Genomic DNA, 27,461 nt, shown 5'->3' on the forward strand with positions numbered 1-27,461 from the left:
GGTTCCATATGCAAGCTCAGCAGGCTGAACAAACAGCAAGTCTTGACCATCCTCCCCGGTCACAGCAGGCTGGGTGATGTTATCTTGACATGGAGGGTTGCTCTCCCCCTCCTGACCAGATAGGGCCTGGGTTTCCTCACTGTGAGGTCTCACTGGGTCAGGTTTGTGACTCGCCTCGTTTCCACCATTTTCACCTTTCACAACATTAATAACTAGAAGCACTCAGAGAGAGCAAACCTCCTCCAAGGCCACAGTGTAATTAAAAAATAGTGCAATCCGGAACATAATCTGGATCATCACCAGGTGATCATTTTTCACCCACCTTGGCAGCTTCCCTCACGTTTATGATTTATTCTGCTGGAGTACACTTTTGAAATGAAGATAGGTAGATTTGAACCAGCGTAAGACTAAAGAATAGAAGGAAAAAGCCGTCAATTTAATATAGTTTTTGTTTAGGCTGCATGTCATCAGGAAAACAATCAGTTGATTAACTTTTGTTGGAATGATAGTCAATTCGGAACTCCTTTTTTAAACCTTTTTACTATAAACACATACCAATGAGTCTTGAGTGCTTGCACTGACTACAAAATGAAAATCCAGTGACTGTTTAATCCACATAAGCGCAGAGTTGATAGTTTTTACAACAAGGTGCAATGTGTAACGGATTCCTACATTCATATTTCAAAAAAAGTACTTTAAATCAAACATAAAAGCTAAAAATTATAGAAAGATCTGATTCTTCATCCTTCAAAACTCCTTAAAGCTGATGCTAAGATAAATGATGCTCTACTGTATCACAGATAATGAGAGATTTCATGAATCTAACACAAGACTGTAAGATGATGCATTTCATTCTTTCATTATAATGTCATATTGATGTTGTTGGTTTGATTTTATAATATATGGCAATTTAAAAAAGAGCTTCAGATTCATGACAGAAATAAAGTGCTTTGTATTGTCTCATTTTTCTTATATATTCTGCACTTAAACACTTTTACATTTTCCATAATCTCCTTCAGACCAGCTGTGGGATTGCACATAACAACATAAAAAAACACACTGTACTAATTATAGTAAGCTGGAACAGGTTAATGGGCTGCGTGAACCCACAGATTTTAAATGCCCCACTCAGCAGATTAAAGAAATACCAGTGATGCCCATAATTGGTGTAAACCATCTTAATCCCAGCTGCTGCTTTCAGATGATACAGAAGATTTTTTTATGACTTAATGGAAGCCGCAAATCCCCAACTCCCTGAATAATAAGCCATTAGCAAAGACTGCTGCGGGAAAAAAAAGGTGAAATCCTCTTATTATTCTTCCTTCGGACTGTATAAAAGAAGCACTGAGAGGCTTAAGTAAAAACACAATAATGCATGTAAAGGTCCTAAATTCAAAATCCTTCTTAATTATTGATGAGCAGCAAATGCAAAATGACTCATTATGAGAACAGACCCCTCCTGCAAATGATAAAGATACCTCGAGGCATTACAGTAAAACTAATTGTGTATAAGAAACACTGTTTTATAGCCAACGTGGAACCTGTCTTCATTATGTCATATATGGCTGGATGGTTAATTCTGGTATAGGCTTCCTTTGTGGCTCGCAAATAAATATTAATGGTTTAATAAGGACAAGGGCGGTTATGTTTTAGCTCTTGTCTCTGTGTGTGTTCATTCATGTCTTGTGTTAGCAAAATTTCTCATGAACCACTATATAAGGTTAAATCAAAATCTCAGAAAGTAATCATTGGATGTGTATGTCTACAACTGATAAACTTTTGGAGTCACAACAATTTAAGATTGTTGCCACAGATGGTCAACATTACCAAACACAAAAAGGCTGTAACTCAGTCAGTTGTACAGAGACTGAGCTTAAATTTGATGTGGTAGTAGCTGAGAGTCATCCTCAGCACTCTGAGCTTAATAGACTTTGCCCTATTAGATGAAATTGCGCATATCGTTTACAAAGTTTGGCCAAAATGGCCACAACGCCATCGCTTCTTATCGTAAAATAATCTCAGTCTAAAACTCGTGGCATCAAAGGTGGTGGGCGATGGGCATTCCTTCAAGAAACACTCCTCTTTTTTCTTATTTTTTATTGAGCATTTGGTACAACTTTAAATTTAATATCCCGTAAATTAAATATTTTTAAAATTACTGAGAGCAAACAAGTAAAAGCTTCCTGCACCTGAGTCAAGTCAAACAATCCAGTCGACATCACAGACACAGAGAAATAACATAAAATAATAATGTTATTAAAAATATATATATATATGATTAGAAGTGTCTGAACAGTTGTCTTCCATCGCCTGCAGGAGGTGAACACGGATCTGAGACACCAGCCGTAAATCTTTAATGAGTGTGTGCGCACAGGCTGGATTGATCTGCCTGTAGCTACAAAATGAATTACATAATCTGAGAAGGTTCAGTCTCCGAGACGGGGGATGCGTGGCGCGTCCACTAGGGGGCGGCAGAGCACCGCAGAATCAGACTGGGCTTTGTTTTACCCAAATACCTGAATGTCTGAGTGTGTGTGGTGGTGGTGGCGGGTCCTGTGGGTTTATTTATCATGTCAGGTTCAGGCTGACATGTGCTGAACCATCAGCTTTAAATAAAACGCAACCACGTGACATAATGCCTTGATTTACTTTTATTTGACTAAAAAAAAAAAACAGTGATCAAAGCAGAGGGGGAAAAAAGAACAAATCGCTTTTATTTATATATTTATAAATGCAGCACATTCTTTGTCTATACCCTGTTAATTCACCTTTACTTTCCTGTTCGTAAAACGATCAACCCTGAACAACACGGCTGTGGTTACGCACGTGAATTTGTTTCATCCATTCAGCCTGTTTCTTGTATGATCGTTCTCGGGTTTTGTGGTTTAAATTGCAGTATAGGTTACTGGAGGTAAACACACATCCTGCAGAGGTGTAATGCAGCGGCCTGCTGTTTGACTGAGATGCAGAAATCATGCTGTTTTTGCAGGTTCCTCAAGCGTTGAGAGCCAAACAGTCAGCAGTCGAGTCTTTTGTTCCGAAAGCGGATTCAGTATGTGTGTGTGTGTGTGTCACGAGAGAGAGAGAGAGAGAGGGTGAGGGAGAGGCGCTCACACACACTCCCAGCCTGCACAGAGGCAGAGCAGTGTGTGTGAGGAGGATACAGACTCTGGGATGCTGACAGAGAGATGGTTAAAATGGCGAGAGCTTGTTCCACCTCAAACTGTAGCACTGATGCTCGGGCTGTGTTGTAGCTGAAGCTGGATATTTGGGTTGCATTGATTTTTTTTGTCTCTCTGTCTCTCTCCCCCCTTTTTTAATAAACACAAATCCACTGTTTTGCCCTCCACGTTGTTCTTTCCGAGCGCTGGACTGTTTTCTCCGTTTTAAATGGCATCCACAAGGCGCCGCCGCCTCGTTCCGCGCTTTTTGGGAATCCTCCTAAACGCGTTCATCGGTAAGTGTCTCCACCTTGTTACCGGAGGTAGATGAGTGGATGAGGATGTGGAGGCAGCTCTGCCAGCTCTCCGGAGCGCGGTGCCCGCTCCGAACCGCGTCCCGGCCGCTCCGGAACCCTGAACTTGGCCGCTCTCCGGTGTCCGTTTGGATTTGGGCTGCAAATGAGGACCAGAGCCGGAGCTTTGCGCACAGCAATGTGCATTAGATGCTTTCTACTTCTAGATGTTTGTGCATTGTGCAGAAGTTTGGATGCACACAGTGAGCCACGTGTAGTGAAGTCAGCACCTCGTTTTTGTAAAATACCAAATTATTGCACGTTTTTCTGTCTAACTACAGCCTTTAAGCTCATATTTCACTTACCAGACCTTCATATTTTCTTATTTCTTGCAGATTTTTTAACAATCAACCAGCATTTAATCTACATTGTTTCCTCAAACTTTCAAGCTGCTCTCATGAGTTTCATGTCATATCAGGGGACTTGAAAAGTAGATGGATTTATTGACTGGTCAGTCATTAGAGCCCCCCACCCCGTGGCTGAGTGAAATGACAGTGGTTATTGCTCTGAGAATAGATGAAAAGACTGTGGTTATTGCCTGCTGGGGAGAATATTTGTACAGATTAAATGTCAAGGCTGTCTCTCTACTCTTTTTCAAATTTTCCTCTTCCATCCCTTTGTTCACCATGACTTTCACTTTCTCCCTCTGTGTGGGGGCCCCTAATTCAAAGGCTGGAGAGTGTATTGAGTATTTGCGAAAGCATACCGCACGGGGACCCCACAAAGGCTCCTGCTGGAATCATAGAGGCTGCTGGTTCATAACATGCTCACTCAGAGGACTGATGGGAACAAAACCCCGTCAGAAACACACACTCGCACACTCAGCTCTGTGATGGATGCAGCTCCAATCTGCTCATCACAGGGAAGAAATGAAGCTCTTTCAAGTGGCTCTCTGCCTCAGAGAGCAGATTAGGTGGAGATAAAACCACTTTTATGCCATTTTGAGCTCTGTTGATAAGAAGGGAAAGAGCATTAACGGGAATATCTGCATTTCATCCGCTGCATGGAGACTCAAAAGTCCAAACAAAAACAAATGAGATCACTAGAAGAATCTGATGATGAGAAGATTCACTCGGTAACTTCTTATACTTTGAGAATTTACACATCATGACTGTAAACCGAACCTGTCAGGAGAACGGTTTAATCCCCGAGCAGAAAAAAAACAACATCAAGTCAAAGCAGTGCTTAACTTCATGCCTGTTTTAGGCTCCTGCTATAAGATCCTTTATGTTAATCCAAAATATATTTAGTTTATCAGGATTAGAACCGTTTCTTTGAAGAGAAAGTCTGCAACGCATACATGGTGCAGAGAACTAAACAGAAGAACAGCTGGCCTAAGTTTTTTCATCCATCCAAGGGTTGCATTTTACTATAAATTTTGTTCCTGCTACTTATTTATGATCACCATTAAGCTTTTCATGGTGGAATTTGAACCCAAAAAGACATTAGGATGGTGAGAACAAAAGAGTATTGATTAATAATTAATCAAGGGGCAGCTAATAGACAGAATGTAAATATCAATATAGTTTCCCCCCAGGAAAAAGAATAAACATCGCTTTTTAGTGTGAAATTATCGACTTCATATAAAAGAAATGAAGTTGTTCTGCTGCTGCTCTTTTTAATGGCTTATTTAAACCTGAGGGTTCTGTGCTGTTTGATCCAAGCACCTGATCTGAAACAGGAGTTTTCACCTGAAAGCTCACAGATACTTTAGAAGGAATGCTGATTTTTGTTTTTTATTTTTTTGTAAGTTTTTAGACCACAACATTCCTGTGAAGCACAGTTTGTCTTCCCTTCATTTTACCTCATAAGACTTTATATGCAGTTAAACACAATTATACCTTTTGGTTTAGTAGAGAACCAGACACGCTGCTATTTATAGACAATAAGTGTGAAAAGGAAAACGAATACCAAAATTGCGTAATTTAGATAGTTACCTCAGTGATATCATGTTTATGCAGCAGGTGTTTGCTTCTGCCTCTTGAAAAGTCCAATATAATAGCTTCACATTATCATTTCCAAGACACACAAAACAAAAAATAAAAAAAGCTAAATTAAAAGCCCCATGCCTTTAATGCCAGAGCTTTAGACTAAGATGTTGAAAATTGATGCCGTTGTAGTTATTTTGGATAAATCTTGAAAGTAACATTATGCACAATCTCATCTGATATTTCAATATGTTGCACGATCTGTTTGTGCTGAGAATTACTATCAGCTACTACTACATCACATTTTAGCACATTTTCTGTAAAATTCACTGAGGTATAGCCACTTTTTTTAAATGTTGGCTGTGGTGGCCATCTTGATTTTGACTGACTTCCAAAGGTAATCAGTTGTAGATGTCAAATCAATGATTACTTTCTAAAAGCTGCATTAAGATCTGCTCAGCTGTTAATCAGATATTTTGATAACAGACAAACAGGGTTGACTCCAATAGTTAATGCCAAGTTTTTAAAGCAAATATGTTGTGCTCAAATCATATGTTGGATGTGATGTTCAGCTGCTACCACATAAAATTTTAGCTCAAAATGTGCAAAACTGGCTGAGTTGTTGCCATCTTTGTGTTTTGTAAGGTCAGCAGGCTGTGGCAGCCATCTTGAATTGTGAATTGTATTGAATCCAAATGTTAATCAGTTGTAGATTTTCTGAAAGTTGCATTAAAAACCATTCAGTGTTTCATGAGATATTTTGCTAACAGCCAAACAAACGTCTCTTATGGTTTGAATCCTTAAGTTTGTTTTGATAATTTAGAGAACAGTTTTTAAACAAAACTTTTATTGGGTTAAGTACACCATATTATACCTTTAAACTCTGCTTGGTATCATTAATTCCTAAAGCCGGTTATTAGAGGGTGAAATGATGCTAAGTGGTGGTGTCAGGAACCCATAATATTCTCCCCCAGCCGCCTGTGACGAGCCTGTGGAGGATCTTTAGCTCTCGGAGCTCTGGCAGCGTTGCTCACATGTTTGTTTGTTCGTAGTAAACCTTTCTGCCAGCTCGCCACATTTTTCTGTCAGCAGTTACTAAACGGCAGCATGAGCTGACCCTCGTCTGTAGTGTGACCTGGTACTCCTAATTGCTCGAGTCTTCAAGAAGAAAGGATATGTGTTTGTATATCTCTGCCCTTATTATGAAAATCCACACCTGTATAGATTACTCTGTGAGCCTGTGCGTTTGGAAGGCCTGCATAATGAGTCAGCAGTTTATAGTCATCGCAGTATTGATTTTCACAAAATCTGTATCGCTAAATAAAACAATAAATCATAGGAAATTAGGTTCCAAGTGTCATGCCTTCATTTTTTGTATGATATTTAAACATTCGGAACGAGATTAAAGTAATCACTAGATGCATATCTATCACTGATTACCTTTTTTAACCCAATCCCAGATGGCCACCAAAGCCATGTGACCTCAGCCAACAGCAAAATGGCCATAACTCAGATATTTTACAGATGTTGAGCGACAGTTTGGTGTTGGTAGCTGAGAGTCATCCTCAAAACATCCCCCGAGTGCCAACTGATTGCATGAGATCTGTTTTTAACACTTTGCCATTAGCAAAATACGGTATCACATGAACTACTGGAGTGATTTTAATGAAACTTTCAGAAGATAATTGTTGGATATACCTCTACAACTCGTTACCTTTAGGAGCGATCCCAATTCAAGATGGCTGCCACAGAAAAATTTAACCTATGAAACACAAAAATGGCTATAGTTCGGCTAATGTTACTGAGGGTAGTTGAGCATCATCATGATTGGAGAGCTATGCATTATGCAGGATCGTTGCTTAAAAACTTTGCATTAACTTTTAGCTTCAACACTGTTTGTCTGTTAGCAAAATATCTCATCAACTACTGAATGGATTTTAATGAAACCCTCAGGAAGTAATCAATGGACGTACATCTGCAACTGATTAACTTTTGGAGTCAACTCAATTCAAGGAGGCGTCCACAGCCAACTGATTCTAGGAAACTCCAAAACATCCATAACTTAGTCACATTTACAGATATTGAGCTAAAATTTGATGTAGTAGTAGCTGAGAGTCCTCCCCAACACATACTTTGAGCACTGACACAATTAATAATATTTTGTATTGCATGAGACTGTGCATAATGTCATTTAAAAGGTTTGACATAATTAGTTATCACTTTGTCATTTCTCATCATAAGATGAACTTAATTTAAATGACATTAAAGGCCACGAAGAAATGCTAGGCCTTTAATTGCAACTGTTATTGTCATCACATTTAACGATATTGTGCATCCCTAGTTTTCAACTTGATTTCTTGTCATTTATTTCCACAGCTGGGCTCCAAATCTCTGCAGACGCTCAGCATCCACAGATGACCTTTTTATTGTTTTCTTATCTCCTGGGTCTCATTGGATCTGCCTTTTAATTAGCCGCTGTGTTCAATATCATTTTCTCTGGCATTTTTCACACTGTTGTTCATGACCTTCCAGACACCCTGGGATCAGAATTGCATTAGCTGGTCACTCAGGCAACATGCTTTATTCATCAGGACAGCCCAAACCAAACAAAGTCACATTGTTCGGTGATTGAAAGATGTTCCGATTCATGTTGGATGATGTTTAATCTTCTTCCAGTGAATGACATCCTAACGTAACAAAGCCAGAGGTGCTGTTAGCCTTTTTGCTCTGAGTAGCAAAAACATTGATTGATAATTTGTCAGCTTTGAAGGCTGTAAATAAAAAGTAAGGGAACATGGAGCTTAAAGCATGTCTCTTTTGAAAGTTTTCCCCCCTTTTTCTCTGGCTGACTGGATGTGTGGCTCTGATTTGTTACCTCCTGGCTGCTTCCCATGTCAAAAATCTGATCTGTTTTGGATGAAAGGAGATGCAGCTCTGTGGTCAGCCTCGTTTGGAGAGCAGCAGCTCAGGCCGAGGGATCATCTCCTGCCAGCTAAGGGTTAAATATTTCTCCAACACCAACACCCCCCTTGTTTTTACACAAATGGTAGCACTGATGTCTCTGTGGTCATGGCCATTTTACTTACGGTGCTCACTGAGAGGAAAAAAGAGGAGGGAAGGACACAGATCATTAAGGAAGGAAGAGGAAAAGTTTCTTTGCATTATTGTGTGAATCTTGAGTCAGCATTCACACTATTGTTTCCTGTTTATCGAACCAGAATCAGCTTTATTTGGCCAAGTGGTGCATACAATAAGAAATTTAACTCCAGTTCCACTTTGCTCTCAGTATACAAGCATTTAAGTAAAAATATAAGAGAAGATAAAATAGTTACAAAACAATGTTAACAACAATAAAGAACTAGAAGCACTCTGAGAGCACAAACCTCCGCCAAATCCATATTGCCATTATAAAGTAGTCTGATCTGGACCGTGATCCAGATCGCCACCAAAATTTAATCAAAAACAATAAATAAATATCAAACAACTAGCAGCACAAAAACATAACCTCCTTGGCGGAGGTAACTAAGCTTTTTTTGGCAACAAAACTATAGTAACCAGGCATTAATGGCAGAAACATAGTGAAGCCTTGTGCAGTGTGCAGATCTACATGCTGTATGTAATGAAGCTCTTTTAACCATTCATGTATCAAAACAGTTAGTTTGTTGCAAACATTACAGCTAAGAGGTTTAGTGTTTGTAACTTTAATACTTTGTGAATTATTTAACTTTTATTTTTACCATTTTTTTTTCTGAAAAAATGCATTGTGATCTCCAGATCTTTAAAAAAAGTTTGTGCTCTTTGAAATCTTCGTCAGTATTTTTGCTTCATTTTTAGCTTTCAGCTACTGTTTGGCTCATTTTAGTTTTAAGCTACTGTTTTGCTGGTTTTAGCTTTTGCCTATATTAGCTTTTCAGCTCAGCCTTTACCTAGTGTTCTGTTGGTTTTAACTTTTAGTTTTTGTTTTGCTGGTTTTAACTTTGATAATTTTAGCAATTAGTTATTGTTTTGCTAGTTTCAGCTACTGTTCTGCTGGTTTTAGCTATTGCTAATTTCAGCTTTTGTCCGCTGTTTTGATTATTTTTGCTTTTAGCTGCTGTTCTGCTGGTTTTAGCTTTTTTTTTACCAACTCAGCTTTAGCTTTTTGAACAAACTTCAGCTAAGTTGTTCAGCACTCAGCATGCACAGAAACTGCAGCTTGTTCTTGTTCTTCACGTGCGACCCTCACGGAGGGGGTGTGTCGGTGTAAACCTCTCCTGGTCTTAGCGGGAACTGTTCCCCACCTGGAATTTGAGGGATGAGGCCGGAGGTTGTGACCCTTGCGCTGTGCCCCTCCCCCCTCCTCTGCCCTCCCGTAGCCCGTCCCACCAGATTCCAGGGCCTGGGGGCAGAGACTGGCAGTGCTTAGACCATCAGCAACTGAAACATGATACCAGGAGAGCGTGCTGAGCTCCTCTTTTATGGCACCAAGTCAGGTCAGGCTGTTTGGATTCTCTGTTTGTTGTTCTCCCACTCTTCCCATTAAAAAAAAAAAACAACCTACAAATTCAGAGAACCAGATCTCCTCACGTTGTTACAGACTGAAAGCATCACCACAAACAGATGCTGGGAGCTTTCAGTGAGAGTAATGTTTTGTGTTAAAATGTGAAAGTTACATCATGGTGGTCATGGTATCAAAGTTACGTCCGCGTATTTAACTAACACAGTCCAAAGATGTGGCATCTTTTTGTTCAGGGAAACACAAGCGCTGAATGCATTCAGTTCAAAGAGCATGGATTCCCCTGTGACCATAGCCTAAAGCTAGTTCAGTCAAAGCTTTGTATTTATCAAGTGGAAGTCCTGTTGAGCAGTTATCAGGACATAAAGAGCACTCCTGTTTGTTTCAGTGCTTAAAATTCAGCTGGTTCTGAATGACCTTGGATAATATAGATTAGCAATAAATAAGTGAATGTGTTAATGCAGATCTAATAAAGTATTAATCTTGGTGAGTTCTTATAAGTGAACACTAACAAGAGCACACATCAAACATCTCCTGACCTTTTTTCATTGGTCTCCAGATGGCTTAGGGTTGATTTTTACAATAAAAGCATTTATTACTTTAGCTCATGTATATATTTTTGAGCTTTTATGTTCTTATGCCTGTGCTGAACTTCGAGCTCCTCGTGCAAAACTGTGAACAATCCTGCAAAACAACAAATATTCTGAACTTTAAAGATAAGTCTGTATGGAGGCATCAAACAAGGATTTGTTTCTGATGAAATTTAATGCAAACTAATACATCAAAACATAAAGAAATGGAACAAAATTATAGCAACAGGACAAAAAACACATTTAATTGAAATGAACTCAGGGCTTTCGCTTCTATTAGTCTTTTATAAAGAGAAATGAAGTAAGAATAGAAGAATATTAGATTAAAATTTTATGTATGTAGTTAAGGACAGAATTGTGTATACATTTGTACAGCTTCTCTATCAGTGGAAAAAGATAAAAAAAAGAGGATTTCAAATATCCAACTGCATTGAAATTGGTGATGTTTTAGTTTTAGGTTTATATATCTGCTAAGCAATGGCAATACTATCATGTTGACAAAAATGTTTTCACTTATTGCCAACTCGTTCACTTTTTTCTCCAGTGTTATTTTTGTATAAAAGCTTAGTCAAATGTAGTTCACAAGGATTTTTATTTTTATTAAACTACAGCTTACAAGGGGATTGGTTATGTTCAACTTCACCACTAAGGGGCAAAATATGGCCTGAAGGACAGAGGTGACCCTGGAAGTCAGTCAGATGACCTTGAACACAAACAAAATAACTTGAAATAAATTAATAAAAAGTAGAATTTTAATGAATATTTAAAAAAATGGTCAAATAAGGTCAGTTCTTCCTTTTAACCCATTTGCAACAGAGACTGCTGTATATGGTTTTGAATAAACAAAAACCTCTAAGTTTGTCTTTTTCAATCAAAAGTTAATGTCTAAATTAACTGTGACAAGTAACAGTTCAACAGGCAGCTGACATGCTCAGAGAACATTGATGTGTTTTCACCAACGATGTCACCATGCTTAAAATTTGTCGTCATGAGAAAAATATGGAAAACAAAAAGAGAAACCCTGGGTCTTCTGACATACTGTATTGGCTTGAACAATATCAACAAAAAAAACATCAAATGTTTGCTAAATGTTGTCCTACAAGTGAGATGTTAAGATGTTCTGTATGATGGGTACATGCTAGGTCAAAATGGCCCCCTGTTGCCTACCTCCCCACCTGATGGTTGACATTTGTGGTCGTGTCTCTTCAGGTGTGATCTGTGGAGCGGAGCTGTCCTTCAAACTGGAGCCCAGTGACATCATCGCTGTTCAGGAGCAGCCCCTCATGCTCCACTGCCAGGTGGATGGTGTCCCACCAATCACCACACAGTGGAGACATAATGGCCTGCTCTTAACTCAGGACCAGCATCACACCACCTTCATCAACGGCTCGCTCCTGATCGCTTACTTCCAGAAGACCAAGTCTGACGGCTCGACGGACGAAGGCGACTACGAGTGCATGGCCCAGAATTTGTTTGGGCGCGTGGTGAGCCGAAAGGCCCGCATCCAGGCAGCCAGTAAGTTTGTCTGTTTTTGCGTTTATGTATTTTCAAGGTTGTGTTTTACTTGTCTTTGAGGCAGAAAGTTAAGTGGGTTAAAGTTGGGTCTTCTTTTTGACAAAACTTTTGCACGATAGTGTAAAATTATGTTCTGCATACTTCACAAGCAAAAGGTGAAATTAGAGTGGACACAATATGACTAGAATGACATTATTTCAGGATAGCATGCTTCATATTCAAATCTAAATACACTTTTAGATGTATTTCATACTGTACATTAAAGTGTAGCTGATATGTGTGTGGTATAGTGAATTCCACAGTGTACAATTCTTAAGTGACAAAACATGCTTCAGTCTGGGACTAGTTGACTTTGACTGTAAATTATTAACTTCTGTTTACAGTCCAATTTGTGTATTTATCTGTTATCTGATATAATTGAAAGCACCTTGATCTTATTCAACAGAACTGCTGCAGCCTTTTAGGCTTCTTCTTGTCATTAATTATCTTAATATTTTCACATCAGTATCAGGATTCCTCTTGCATGTGTGGCTAGTTTAGGTAGAAATGACACAAACAGAATTCCAGCCACTTATTTCGTTTTTAATCATTTGTGATCCGTTACTGTTACAAATGTGAACATTGTAATTAAAACACGTCCTTAAGTAAACACATTTTAGCCCAATCCCTTTCGAGCGAGTACCGCTGTGCATGTAAATGTATTTAATACGTCTCTGGCTGTGTAGTCATTTGAATATTTTAATATGATTCTCTGAGTTTAATGAACTTTCTGATGCTCGTCTCCAGTGCTACTTAGAAATCTCAGCCTTTGAATGCAGCATTAACAAGCGCTCACGCTGAGAGTCTCCCGGCTGCTTTGTGAGAGCGCAATAAGCTGGAGGCAACTTAGCAACCCACTCACTGGTGGAAGCATCAAGATGCATTTTCTCTAGCTTGACTACCAAACTCTTTGTTAAAAGACATTCTGGTTCCTCATTAAGTTCCCAGCATTGTCGTTAAGGTTCATCTTTACTACGTTCCTATCACATCATCGTGAGACAATCTGACGCTCCGTCTGCCTCGCTTGTCTTTGCATCTTTTTGTTTCTTGCTTTAAAATCAAAGGCACAAGATGCACATTCTCCCAGCAGCTCGAGTGATAAAAGCGCCGTCCACACTGTGCAGAGTTAAGGTTATATTCTTGAACACGGAGACGGATAAAAGCTCACAGAAGCCTGTTGATTCCTAGACTATCTGTAGACAGAACACTGCTGTGCTGTTGTGGCCAATACAGCTTTCAACTCTGTGGCATACGAAGGTTAGCATGGATGTCTCACTGATCGAAGGGAAAAGTCACTTCAGCTCAGTGGCTGGTCCTGTCAAGCACATGCAACCTTTCAAGGGGCTCAAATCTTCTTTTTGTTGTTTCTGAGCAAGGTAAAAGTCTGCAACATGCTGTCCTTAATGTGTTCGTTCTTCAGAATTATTCCTATAGTTGTAAGAAAGTGTTACTATTGACTTGTACTTCAGAGGTATGCAGTTCACGTTGTAGTTTCTTTATAGCATTCATGTTATTCACAAGTTCTCCTTGAAATATGATATGAACATGAATGAATCAGAGAATCTCTGTGAATGACACACATCAATGAGGTGACATCAGGGTACACTCGAGAAGACCGTCCTTCAGTGGAAGTAATCTTCTTAGAAAACATGTTTCTCAGAATTGCATGTGTATTTTTTTTTTTTTTTTGGAACTGTAAAGTGACTTTAAAAAGCATATTTTTAATGCAGACATCCAGTTTAACATGTGTGGTATTTCAATAATTGATATCTGTCTCAGTGGTTCTGAATGATGTAATGAACAGACATAACTTTAAGATGCTGTAACTTCATCTTTGCATAAAATATTCAGAAGGTTTATTTCTGACATGCAAAATTGGGAGTTGTGCAGAACAGCGATCTGTCAATGAATGAAAACAGATTTAATGAATAATCTTGTAACTAAAAACCAGGCTGTAGCTTCATGTGAAGGCTCAAGTTCATTTTCGTTCATGGAGAATTTCTCGTGTTATTGCTGGATTTTGTTCTCCAGCAGACCATTTATAGCTTTTTTCATTTTGACTCATATTGATCAGGATTACTAGAGGATTACTGCAAGCCACATGTGCTCCCCTGACCTCTGACCCTTTTGGCTGTGTTGAGCAGGCAGTTTGTCAAAGTGTGGAATGATTAATCACTCTGGTATATTGATACACCCTGCTAGAGTCCAAGCAGTCAGTAAAAAAAAAATCTTTCAGGGAGCTTTTAAAGAAACACGCAGCGCAAGAGCATTCAGTCTGGTAGTTTTATCCATCATTAGATGGTTTAGTTATTGTAAACAATATCTTTATAGGACTTCACAAGCATTTACAGATGACATTGTTCAGTGTACATTCAGGAACATCCCTCAGTTTCTGGAGTTCCACAACCTCAAAGAGTCAACAAGTTGTTTGTTTTTAATCTTGTTCTAGTAGAGCTACTGTAGTTTCCTGTAGTAGAAACATATTGTAGTAAAATTGTGTTTTCACATCTTTTTTATCTTTTCTTTGCTGAACCCTGAAGAATATACTATATGTGATCATATTATTGATGTGGCAATATCATAGTTTTTTAACACAAAAGGTTGTATTGATATGAAGGACGTAAGATGGATCACATCGCAGTTATGGAGGAATACAAATTAATAATCAAATGGCAAAAATTGATTTTGTTTACATTAATCTGTGCTGCCACTTCAAGAGATTTAGCAGAGTGGTTGCTCAGCCATTTGTCCTAGAGTTACCGTAGCTTCCTGTGCTGGACGTGCATTGCAGTATATGGGTTTTTTGACATATGTTATTGTGCACTTTATATTTGGCATGAAAATATATAAATCAATGTTTATTTCTGTAAAAAGAGCCATAGTCAGTCATTTAAGTTTCAAGGTAATTCTTTTATAATTGCATTAGAGGCCTCTGAATCACAATCAAATCATGAGGTGACTAAACATTTTTCCACCCCTAGTGTGATATGGTGTAGCCCTTGGAAGTAAACGGTACATAGGTTTGTATGATACTGGGTCTTTTAATCATTTTTTGATCCACCAGAGTTTTATCCTGGACATAACTTTTGTTGGGTGAAATAATTCATTATTTCTAATCAAAGGAATTGCCCAAACTAAGCCAGAACTCGCTCTCCAAATGTCCTTGACAAGTGTTTGTTTTGTTTTTGTTCCAAGTGTTAGTTAATGTAGATGCTCTTACTGTGTTTTTGAGGTCATTTACTGTGTTATGGTCCTTCTTACAACAGAGCTCTGACTTGTACCACTGGGATGCAATGGGTGGTGTGATTTCTAAAGCCTCTTTATAGCTCTCCCAGTGGATAAACCCCTCCATCTTACCCTTCACAGTATCACCCTCCATAAATTTCACTTTTTATTTGCTTGACAACCGTTTGTGCGAGCTCTCTGTTGGTGGCTGGTGCTGGACAGACTCCCTGCTGCCCGTCTAAATCAGCACTCCAGCTTGAAAACACTTTGTCCCGCCCAAACGCTATCTCTTTATTGGTCTGTTTTTATCTCTTCCTTTCTATGTTCATCTCTCCCTCTGTCCTTATTTTCTCCAGGACTGACTCATTAGCGTAGGTTCAGGAAGCTTTCATCGTTCATATGAATGACAAGCCTGATACCTTGGACCTGGCTGGTACCCCTCCCCCCACAGCTAACCCGCGTCACCAGGCAACGCACCACAAAAGTCCCCCTGTTACAAAATAGCTTGACTTGCTTTTTTTGTGTGTTTCTGAGAAAGTAATTAGAAGGAGTTGGAGCTTTGTCTTGAAATATATTTTTTTTACATGTTGCATTCAAACAGAGAGACCTGGGCTGACCTTGTGGATCAGTTTCAGGTTCAGTGCAACTGTAGAGACAGTGGAGACTCAAAAAAGGCTTCATCACAATGCCATAAACCTTAATTATTTCACTGATTGCATCAGCAAACCTTACATCAGCCTTGTTTTTTCTAAGAAATTGATTTGCTTTGATAACAGCAAGCTTCTGAGTGAGAATCAATGGAAATTAAAATCGCAGGTGAATCAAATTAGAGAAGACATGCCTCTTGACTGTGAAATGCCATTCGCTAAATATATGTATATAAAAAAACTGATCTGGTGCCTAAAAGTTGCAAAACTAAAAGCTGAGAGGCTGCTTTGCAATGAGAAGGTACTCAGTCAGCAGTTAGTGAGAGTGATTTATGTGGAGTTCACGTTAGATTACACCAGAGTGCTTGTTTGTGGCGAGCACACTTGCATGCTCAGACGGTCACTTTCCATCACGCTCCGACCCCGTTGTCTCCACCCCTTTCATGGCCTCCTGCCTCCGTGGCTGCTGACGCTCCAACCCTGCATCTCATCGTAGCTTCCTTTGTCTGCCAGCCAAACCCCACCCTCGGTCCGACTCCCCGCTCCCTCTCTTACTCCCCCCTTGTGGAGCAAATCATCTCTCTTGTCAAATCGATTAGCCAAATATAGTTTTGACATTTGAACATGAAATGATATTTGCTTTTCCTCTTCATTCGTGCAGAATTGGGATTATGTGCATGATTGTCTGACACTGGAGCATCACTGACTACATTTATCATGTTTTTGTTTTTTTTTGAGCAGGAGTCAAACTCTTTTGGCTTTTCACACCACAGTTATAAGCACTGTTGTGTTTTTCTCACTTGCATTGTTCAGTTTAATGTTATTCCAGTTTTGAAAACATCCCAGTGTATCTGTGCATATGGGGCATGACTTCTGACTGCCCTGTTCCTTCTGGGGGACAGGTATGTGAGCTGATGTTGACCTGGAGTGCTCCCTCCTGCTGTGTGGTGAGAGCGCCTCCATCTGTCTGCCTGTGAGTCTGAAAGGTTGAGGGAAAAAGAGCCTCTATTTTCTCTCTCTTTTTTTTTTTTAGTATAACGACGAGGTGGTTTCAGAATGGCAGCTCTGACCTATTCTGTGTAATTACACCAGTTATTACACCAAGCTCTTGAATTTTTCTTCCTGACTGCTTCTATTCTTTCTGAATTAAGAAGATTTTCAGCTGCTTTTCAGAATCAGCTCAAAAGTTGAGGAAGAGTTAAAGATTTCCTCGGTGTTATAGCCTATTAAAGATGCTATTTGTCCTTTAATGGTAGTTTTATTGTCAAGAACTGGAATAAAAACAATATTGGCAAGCTCTATGACATTTTTAGACATTTTCCTTGACAAATGCTCAAAGTTGCCTAACTCTCCTGAGGAGAAGAAGTACAGTGAATCTCAATTATTCTTGAAGATGGCACATCATTGACCTTGGAGCTGTGGAAAATCACCAAGGGATCTCATGCTGCAGTCTTATTGTCTCCGCCTGCTGTATGTCTTTATGCTGTGCAACCGGATGCATTTCAACATCAGGCTTCAGAGAAATGTTCAAGCTAATTACGAGTCATTTCATTTAGTTAATTGCTAATCAAATATTAATTAAAAGCATTCATTATTACTTATGTTTTGGAAGGGAAATGATTATGCCACGCAGTGGGTTAACCAAAGGGGCGTGTATTTGTCTCTGTTTTGCAGAATATTGGTAGTTTTTTTATATATATAATTAACAAAAAGTGCAACAAAGGTACATTGGCTGCTGTAGTGTTTTATAAGTGATAGTTCAGATATTTGAAGTGGGGTTCTATAGAAAGGTTATGCTTCTTAGCTGTTGTATGTTGCTGTTTTAAAAGCCTCTGTTTGGATAAATAGAGTTTAGTTCTGATTAGATTGACAAGTTAACTGCTAGTGAACAAGGCTAAGATAGACTGCAAAATCTTTACATCAGTCTATTTCACATTAAATAAATATTTACCGAGGGTGTAATGGTATGCCTAAGACACGGTTTATGATGGGTTTATCTGAAATATCAGAACCATGAACCAGCCATGCTTTATTTGACGTAGAGTGCTTTTTTTGTATTGTTCTCTTCTTCTCTTCTATTGAGACTGTTAGTAAAATGCTGTTTAATAAAATGTTAGCTCACTCTGAGAGTGTCGATCACCTGCGACTGATGAATTCTTTGTCAAGTTCATGCACCCTTCTCGAATATCTGTACTGAATCATCATGGTATGAATACATGTAGTTACACCCACAGAACTCTCTTAGTTTTTTGCAAGTACAACTAACAGCAGCTAGCTGTAGCGGTTCCTGTGCAGCTTATAGCACTTCCTACAGAAATTTTAGAAAGTTTTAGATTGGAGTCATTTCAAGAGAGGAATGATCCACTTTGGTCGTGGCTCTGCTGAGGCAACTTGTTAGCTCCGGTCAGAATTAAACTCTATTTCTCCCAACCGAGGTTGTTCAAAGAGTTATCTACAACCGGTAAGATATTGATTGCTCATAACCGTTACACTGAACTGCACTTCAAAAGATCTGAACGATCCCTTTTAAGTTTCAGGTTATGCTGACAAGAAATCAGCCATGCAGAGCACAGACGTGCATGAAGAACGACTTCCATCCTCTACTACCTGCTTCAAAGTGTGAGGGCCGAGATACTGTGTGGGGCAGAAAAGGCAACCTTAAGAACTAAAAATATCAGCCATGTGAATAGCATCACATAGCAAATGAAGCTGCTGAAGAGAAGAGAAACTAGTAGAATAGTTGGGTGATAGAAATATATAAAACTATTTTAGCCAACAGCATTTAATCTGGTGTACTTGAATTGTGACATTGGTTTTAATGAATATCTCTGTGTGTGTTTTTTAGATAATTTAATGACAGAGAAGTTATATTGTGCTCATCCAGCACTTTGAAAAACAAAGAAAACATCAGCAAATAATACACAAACTGTGCTGACATTGACCTTGGCTCATTTTCTCCTCAGCTCTGTACACTGCAGCTCATCATTCAGATGGCGCGCAGACGATCACTATTTTCATGCAAATATGTTTTTTCACTGTTTAGATTATAACAACTCCAGTAATGAAACTGTATGAAAACTTAATGACTGCATTTTTAATAATGGTATGCTGTACAATCTAATTTTTACCCTTCCTCTGTGCTGTGATACTTTGGTTTGTTTGTTTTTTTGCACTCTAATTCTCTCACTTTGCGTGTACATCTGACTCTTTGTCTGCCTGTATGTTAGCCAAAGTGGGGCTCAGTGGTTGAAGTCTGTGTCGGTCTCCGGACCACCCCGACTATCCTCAAACAAACAAATGAATAGGGGGCCAAAAAATTCCTTCTGCCTGCTTTTAAGGCTCATGGGAGGAATTCCTGAGTAATAGAGGTGAAAGGTGAAGGGAGACAGAGCAGAGTCCAGGCCAAAGGTTAGGGGAGGCAGACCAGAGTTCAAGTCTGGTATTTTACTTTGTTCCCTCTTCATTAAAGCTGTGCACTCAGGTTTGGATCCAGGTAATGTAACATTAATATCAAATTTAAGTCATAAGAGATCAATTTTGATAAATACAATTGATAAAAATAAGAGCACAATGATGTGGTGTTTTGTTTGAGGCGTATGTTGGTGTTCCTATGATTTCGGGACTTGTCTAGCTCTTGCTTCTGGCCCGTCACCGCGCTTCACTACACTTAACAGAGCCTTTATGGCCAGATTGCACAGTAAAAATTCTTTACAGGGGCTGTGCCGTCCACTAATAAAAACACCAAAACTCCCTCTTCCTGTCCACCCAGTGGCATAAATTTTGTTTTGCATGTGTGAAAACCTGGAAGAAGGGCACAAGGGTGAAGCTTGTGAAGCTTAGATTTTTATTTTTGCCTTCACACACTCAGATGCACACACATTTGCACACATATAGGGCCCCTCAGTCCAGTTTCTCCACTTTGTTTAAGCAGGGATCAGGAAACCTTTTTGCCTACAAGCAGAAGAGACGAGACAAAGGCCCATCAGTGATGGGCAGGCAGTCGCTTTGCATGTGTGTTTGCGTGTTTTGGGGTACCTCTCGCCTTGGAGCAGCACCTTTTGTAAAACGTGGGGTAGTGAAGTGGCTGGGAACAGGCAGAGGCTGCACGTTCAGCCTGTGGTGCTTCTGCTTTGTGGCCCCAACGTTTGTTGTCCTGACTGACTCAGCTAGCTGCAGTTGAGGCACCCTTTTGTCACCGCTGACTCTGGGTGGGTGTGTTTCCCCCCGCACCCCGCTCCCAGCCTCTTTCTTCTCTCCTGTCTCAGTGCTAACTTAGAAATAGAGAGGTCAGAGGTCACAAGAGGCTGGATGATGGAGAGGGGGAGATTTATCTGGGAAACTATGACCTTTTTGTGTGCACTAGTGCAGAATGCGCCTCTTCTTTTTAATTCTCCTCCCATTAAGGTTCCCCTCCTCCAGCGTTGCGCCTCCTGCTTATTCCCCAGTGGAAACACCCCCACCCTAACGGATGGCCCCAGGGCAGTGGCAGTGACCTTGGCTTTGGCAGTGAAAAAGGTGGCCCAAACTTGCCTCTGCATCAAAGCCGCTCTTTCCAAAATAACCGACACAGCATACTATTGAATTAAAAACTCTTCCACTGAGAAAAAAAACAACATATGTTTTCAGTTTTGTTTTTGTGATTTTTGCAAAAGCTTAGCATTTAATCTTAAATTTGTTCTTTAGTGCTACTGTAAGTTTTTGTCACATTTTATGGCTTGAACTTGACTGCTGAAAACACGTGATGTTCTTCCTTCTTCTCACAATTAGAATGATTATGTCCTGCAGTAAAGTTATGCTTTGACCCACGCTGACTGGGATTAATGTCTGCACACATCATCTCTGGAGTCCTTTCCTAGATGATGTGCAAAGCTGGAACTTTCCACATCATTGTCTATAAAATAAACAGAAGATTATTAGAATTATCAGTGACAGATGGTATAAAAAGACATCATTTATGCTTCTGTTTTTTTTTTACTACCTGTCACTTGCGGTGGAAGCAGAGCAGTAATGATTTTGCCTGGGCTATCACTTCAATAGATCTGTTTGTTTTTTGTATAATAGATAAAGTAACAGTGGTATGTGAGGTAAAAACTGTGATTGATTTGGCGAAGAAATGTACGACTTCCATGTGTGCTTGGCTTGTTAGCGTCTTCATCGTCTAACTGAAAAATGAGAGATTATTGTAAGAACATGAACTCCCTGAGATTGAAAGTCTTTACTCTTTTTTTTCCTCCATGGTTGTCACTAAGCCCCTGAAGTGTTTGGGGTCAAAAGCCTGTCAGACAGCAGGATGTGTGGATTCGGTCACCGGGGATAAAATAAATTCCACAGGAACCAATTAGAAGAGGTTACTGCAGCATGGCATAGGATGAAAGATTTCTGGGGATGGCCAATTTCCTCCTGACAACCTGTAAGCAGTGTTTGTGTCCTTACCAGCGTGGATCACTGACGGCTTCGAAAATATATAGTCCAAATTGGCTAAACATGAGCTTATTTTGATGTATGTTCCATTTAAAATGTTCAAAAATAATATTTCACTTTTTTTTAAACAAAGACAAATAGTCATGCAGTGTTGGTTAGGTAAAAAAATAGATTTAATTTGGTTATTTTATGAATAATTACTTACTTAATAATTACTTAATTACTTGAATGAATTCGTCGTTTTAATGTTTTCCCTTTTTTACATATCAAATTGATTGATTATTTAAAAAAGGATTCCTTGAAGAACCGTTTCCTCCAACCGTTTTAACCTAAGATCATCTTATATTGAGAATTATTGGAGTTGTATCCATTTTGGTCAAACATTATGTGCAATCTTATGCTATATTGCAATATATCAAGTGATCTTTCATAATCTATTAGTGCTTGGAATATGTGTTGTGAATGACTGCCAGCTACTACCACATCAGATTTTATCTCAGTGTCTGTAAAACTGGCTGAGGTATAGACAGGTTTTGTGTTTGACGTATGGTTGGTGCGACGGGTTTAAACAACATCAGACAGAGAAGGCTGACAATGAAGTACATCAACTTTGTATTTAGCTTAACAACAAAGAGAATCACTAAACTGAGTTAATTATCATGCTTTGAAAATGAGACTCCTCTCTTGGTTCCACAATGCTTGCTTCATTTCTGAAAGCTCACATCTGTGTGGGACCCGGCCGGCTTCATCTGTGATTTGTGAACGATCAGAGGCACCATAAAGATGGAAATATTGCTGAAATGTTTTGTGTAAGTGCCTGAAGAACTACAGCCAAACCAAGCAGGGATAGATAAAAGTGTGTGTATCATATAGGAGCATACAGCGAGTCTGCGATCTCAGTTGATCTTCAGGCCTCTCTGGCTCTGGAGGCTGGACTTTGAACCGGGAAGAAACATTCCAATTCAGTGATCCGGCATGACCTCCTCACCCCGGCAGCTTTATTTTCAGGGAAGCCTTCGACAAGCGGAGGGGGTTCAAACTCGCTCAGCTCCTAGAAACCCACCTCTGCCTTTAGAAAATGTCAGAGAAAATGGCTCCCCAGACCCCAGACCTGTAATTCATCTCTGTAACGTGCATTACCAACGCCTAAAATTGCATGAATGCACTGACATGTGCATGTGCTCATTGTGCAGAAAAGCAACAACCGAACTACATGCACTCAGTCACCCATGGACATGAAAACCTTTATTTTTGAGTGAAAGCACCAATAAAACATTTAATTTAAATCCATCCATGGCTGACAGAGCAGCAATCTTAGAATCTATCTGAAAACATAATTCACACGTCTCTTTCTCAGTCAGCCTCGAGCGGATGAGATGTTTATTCTACCTTCACTTAGAAAGAACTCGTTTCATCTTTCCATCTGCGGTCTTTAATCAGTTTTTATGAATCTATCTCCAATATTTCTCTTTACTGAAATACTTTTATGTCATGCATTCAGTGAGTCATAAGGCGGAGCACTTCATTGCCTGGGTGTGAAAAGATGAAACATGATGCTTGTAGGGTAACAGCCCTCTCTATTTTCCTGCACAGGCATTATTTGTGAGCGTGTAGACAGTTTTAGAAGGCTGGTGTTGGGTCGGATGAGCCGGTGATATGCACTTATATCTGACAGCTGATGGTAGTTCTCAACCCATCCACTCCGGGAAATAGATCAGCCCAACATGATGAGCGGTGGGGTCACTGCTACAAGTGTTTCTTGTCAACAAACATAACTTTATGTCATTAAAACAGTAGATAGAAATGTGATAGATACGTAAGTGAGGAACCATTTAGGTGTCTTGTAATAAAAAAAAAACAGTAATTCGTCTTCACTTTCAGGCTTTAAAAGGATTTAATCCTAAATGATTGTGTAAAATTATCACTGCTTACAAACTTTTTTAGCCAAAAGTGTCAAATGGTAACTGTTAACTGGTAGCTGTAGAGGGATTAACTGATTGAAAACTTGTTTTATTTTTGCCTTAAAATGGTCAGTTTTGTAAACAGAAACAAGAAATAATCACAGTTAATGTTTTAACCGCCCAAAAACATCTAAGTGTTTGTTTGTTTTTGCAAACATAATACGTCACTGATTATTTCCTGAAAATTTTATTAAAATCCATCAGGTGGTTTGAGTTTTTTTGCTAACAGGCAGAGAGAATTTAATCCAAATAGTCAATGGTAAAATTTTGAACAAAGATCTTCCACAACCTGTTAATGCTCAGAGTATGTATTAGGGATGAGTCTCAGCTACCACCAGTTCAAATATTAACTTAGTATCTGTAAAATTGACTGAATTATAGCCAGATATTTGTACTTTTGAAGGTCAGATGCCCTTTCCTCAAGTGGTTCATGAATATTTTGTTAACAGATAGACAAAGACACACACACGCACACACACACAGAGGCAAGTTATTATCCACCATCATCTTTTCGTGGTGAGTAATTCATTTAATATGTGCAAGCAATTATATTAATATAAGCAGGCAAGGAAGTTTAGTTACCAAAATTTCACTTGTAATTTGGGGTTTTCCAGTAATATGTTTGAAAATTAAAAAGGTCCCTTGGTCCCTGACAATAAAACAATAACAATAATTTCACAGTTCTTCCAGAGGTTTTTTTTAATGAAGGATGAATTTCTTTTTAAATTTATTTAAAGCCTTATTTATCCATTCAACACTTAAAAAGCAAAGATATCTTCAATTTATGCTTACAAAAAATGTTGACTAATAATTCAACAAAATGAAACAAGAAATTTGAACCTTATTTCACTGTGGAAATGCTAAATGTTGTCAGTTTAATAGAAAGAATCTCATTTGCTTCATAGTGATATTCTACAAACATTCAACTAAAACCAAAAACGTATTGTTTTTTTTAAATTATTTGTTTAATTGAAAACCTAACCTATTTATCTGTAGTGTCTTATCTTTCTGGATAATCCTGTTTGACTGACAGGAAGTTCATTTATAGGCGATTCTCCATAAAAACATTTTCTTTCCCATGTCATTGTTCTCAGGCTTCAACCTTGGTGTTTTGCTACAAATACAAAAGAGCTCTCCATTTATGCAAATCCAGAGGTTTTCTTTGTTTACTCAGACCCTGAAAAAGGTTTTTGATTATCTGATTGAACAAATACGTCAGTGTGCATGCTATCTGCTCAGCTTTTGTTTGCAGAAGCTATAGGTAGCAGCACAGACAAAAGGCTTTCATTTCTCACCAGCCGTTTTGTAACACTGAGTGGTAATGACAGGGCCTGCACTCGCCTTTCCTCTCTCGGCTGCTCTGTGGTGATTTTTTTCTTGTAATTTGGTGTGAGCTCAGCTCCGTGCATGTGGAAGTGGCTGGAGAGTCATACGTGTGTGTACAAAGGAAGATTCAGGGGGGGATTTAGTGAAAGCATATGAATTCATCAGGATTAGCTAGTTTGAAGGTGAGTGGGGGGCTGGGTTCATCGAGTGAGCAAAGGGCAACAAAATCCCTGATGAGGGAAGGATGGAGAGGTAAAAAAGATAGAGAAAATAAATGAATAGAAGGAATTTCCAGCTGCCTCGATAAGAGGATGTGCCAGTGACAATATCCTCGCATCACAAAATGAGCTGGTGGCAATTTTCCCTACTTTAACGGCTGTCGTTCTCAGGGTTATTATGTCCAGTGCTGCATGCTGGCAAAAGGCAGAAGTCATTTGTAGCTGCTCTGAAATTATTTTGTGTTTATCCCACTGCCTTATATTACGCAATACGTTTCAGTCTTCAGCACACATTTTTCTCACGTGCCTGTTTGCATGATTTCGTTGGCACAGGCATCTCCCACCTGTCTCGTTAGTTAAGATTGATGTTACAGAATTTCTTCCCCGAGTAACTGAGCTGATGTTTCATTTGGTTTGCTCTCGTCTTTTATTTTTAATCCTCAATTTAGACCAAAATAAGGCTAGACCTGTACGTGCAGTCAAAGAAAAAGCAGGTGTTTCAAGACAACAATCTTCATAACAATCTCTGGCTCCTCCTTCGCCGTGTTGCTGTCGTGCCCCCCATCAGCGCATCTCTGTTTGCCACACACGTGATGGCACCGTGTTGCCCGAGATTGTGATTAATGGCCGCGGTTCAGCCTGAAAAATTCCCCTGAGTGGGTGCCAGTTGGCTTACGCAGAGAAGAAACTCATTACTGCTGTCAGTTGAGCTGACCGAGCAGGGACGGGTGAGAGTGATTCTGTGTGTGTGTGTGTGTGTGTGTGTGTGTGTGAACATGTGGAGAGACAAAGACGAGTGTCCCTTCACCCTCTCTGTATATTCGACATCATGCGTGAATAAGTGTGTCCGTTTGCTTTAGGCGGACTGTAGAAGTGATAGCATGTCACGGGGCCAGTATCCAAGTAACGTGGATAATTTCTCAGAAATGAATGAGCTGCTCTCAGTTAGCGGCGCACAAATATTCAACTTAAGGTCTTTAATGGATCACCTCTGCATACCCTGTTGCTTTATCACCACAGTCATTCTGTTTTTCTGCATGCTATTTGGAACTATGGGCCTTTTTTACTCGATTTCTATACGTCCCCATCTTCCATTCACAGCCATTCTTCATTATTCCTTTGTTCACTTATCTGTTTTAAGTTTGATACAGGAGGTGAGAAATCCATTAAGTCTAGGTTAATGCCATGTCTTATTAAAAGGGAGAAAGATTTTTATTCCCAGAACCTATATTTAAATGTCCTTTTTTATTTATAAGACTGTAACAGAGGAAGTGAAGCTGTGCATTCAGAGAAAGGCATTAAAATAGAGAGAGACGTCTATCTGCATTCATTGACACCACAAAATGTGCCAAAACAAGGATGTGACAACTTCCACAAACATATGGAAATAAGGTACATATTTAGATTTGCAGAACCTGTTTTTAGAGGCTTCAGGGCAAAAACATCAAAATACTTTGTTTCTCTTTTAATTATTCTGAAGTTATTTGAATACTAATCGCCGCTAGTTTCACAGATATATTAAGACAAAAGCAACGTTTTAAATGGAAATGTTTAAACCAGCTAATTAGATGTAGTTCAATCAGGCTTGAGTGTTTCGGTTCGCTAAGGCGAGAGTCTCTGCTTGAGGGAAAACAATAGAAGACGAAGGCACACATGCATCCTGTGATGGGCGGGAAAATGTTTCATGTTTTGTGATATCAAAAACATAAATCCACACGGCCCATTGGGCTACAGCAACAAGAAATTAACTAAAAGAATCAACAGCCACATTCAAAAGTCCAGACACAGCTTAATATGAGAACTATAGTTGAACAGCAATAGTTCATATATTATGAACAAACATTTGAGTGAGCTTTTTATTACATGCATCGTTGCAGGATTGCGAACAAAGGGATACAGTATATGCCTTTTTTAGTGTCCAGTTTATTACTGCAACAATCCCCCTGAATATTATATATTATTGTGTTTTTCCTGAGAATCAAGTTATCATTTTAGTTTTTGAGTTTTCCTGCCTTTCGTCTTCATGTATTGATTTCAGTCTTTTTGTGACCTTAACGCTTTGTGTGGATTTTCCTCTTTTCTTTGAGGTTTCATGATTTTATACTTCACCGGTTCTTGTTCAGGTTTTTATCAAGGATACCAATTAACAGCAAAGCCTCCACCTGATCGGAGCTGGGCTCGATCAAAATGGATCTCGAGTTCCTGTTCATTTTTTTAAGTCACATCGAGGCTTTATGTTCAATTCTTATTTTAGCTTTTGGTGTTTTATTTAAAAACCTAACGCCTCAAGTTTATTGTGTTTCTTTTTGTCATTAGTTCAGTCGGCAGGTTCTAAGTTTGCCCTTCCAGAAAAGTCACATGAATTTCAGATGTTTTTCACACTGATTCCATGTCAATACTCATGCAGAGGCATGGGATCACATGAACACGTTGAAAATGCTTTAAAATTATATGGGAATCATGTGCAGAGCATATGTTTCACATGTTAATTTCACATTTCACAGGTTAAATGGTGTCTTTTGCTGTTGGCAGCTCCTCCTGATTCAGTTCTTGTGTCAGCTCCAGGTAATTTGAAGTAATTC

At 39.2% G+C, this 27,461-nt stretch overlaps 1 protein-coding gene across 1 annotated transcript in view; it reads left to right on the top strand.

Moving 5' to 3' along the window:
• Nucleotides 1–3,155: 3,155 nt before the first annotated feature.
• igdcc3 (immunoglobulin superfamily, DCC subclass, member 3) overlaps nucleotides 3,156–27,461 on the top strand; it is a 67,414-nt gene continuing 43,108 nt past the window's right edge. Inside the window, exons 1-2 of the mRNA XM_017404715.2 lie at nucleotides 3,156–3,457; nucleotides 11,737–12,042. Of these exons, the coding sequence (XP_017260204.1) occupies nucleotides 3,391–3,457; nucleotides 11,737–12,042 (373 nt within the window). The 5' untranslated portion in view covers nucleotides 3,156–3,390. The remainder of the gene's footprint in view (nucleotides 3,458–11,736; nucleotides 12,043–27,461) is intronic.

Source organism: Kryptolebias marmoratus, linkage group LG15, assembly GCF_001649575.2.
Source record: "Kryptolebias marmoratus isolate JLee-2015 linkage group LG15, ASM164957v2, whole genome shotgun sequence".
In the NCBI taxonomy this organism is placed as follows: Eukaryota; Metazoa; Chordata; class Actinopteri; order Cyprinodontiformes; family Rivulidae; genus Kryptolebias; species Kryptolebias marmoratus.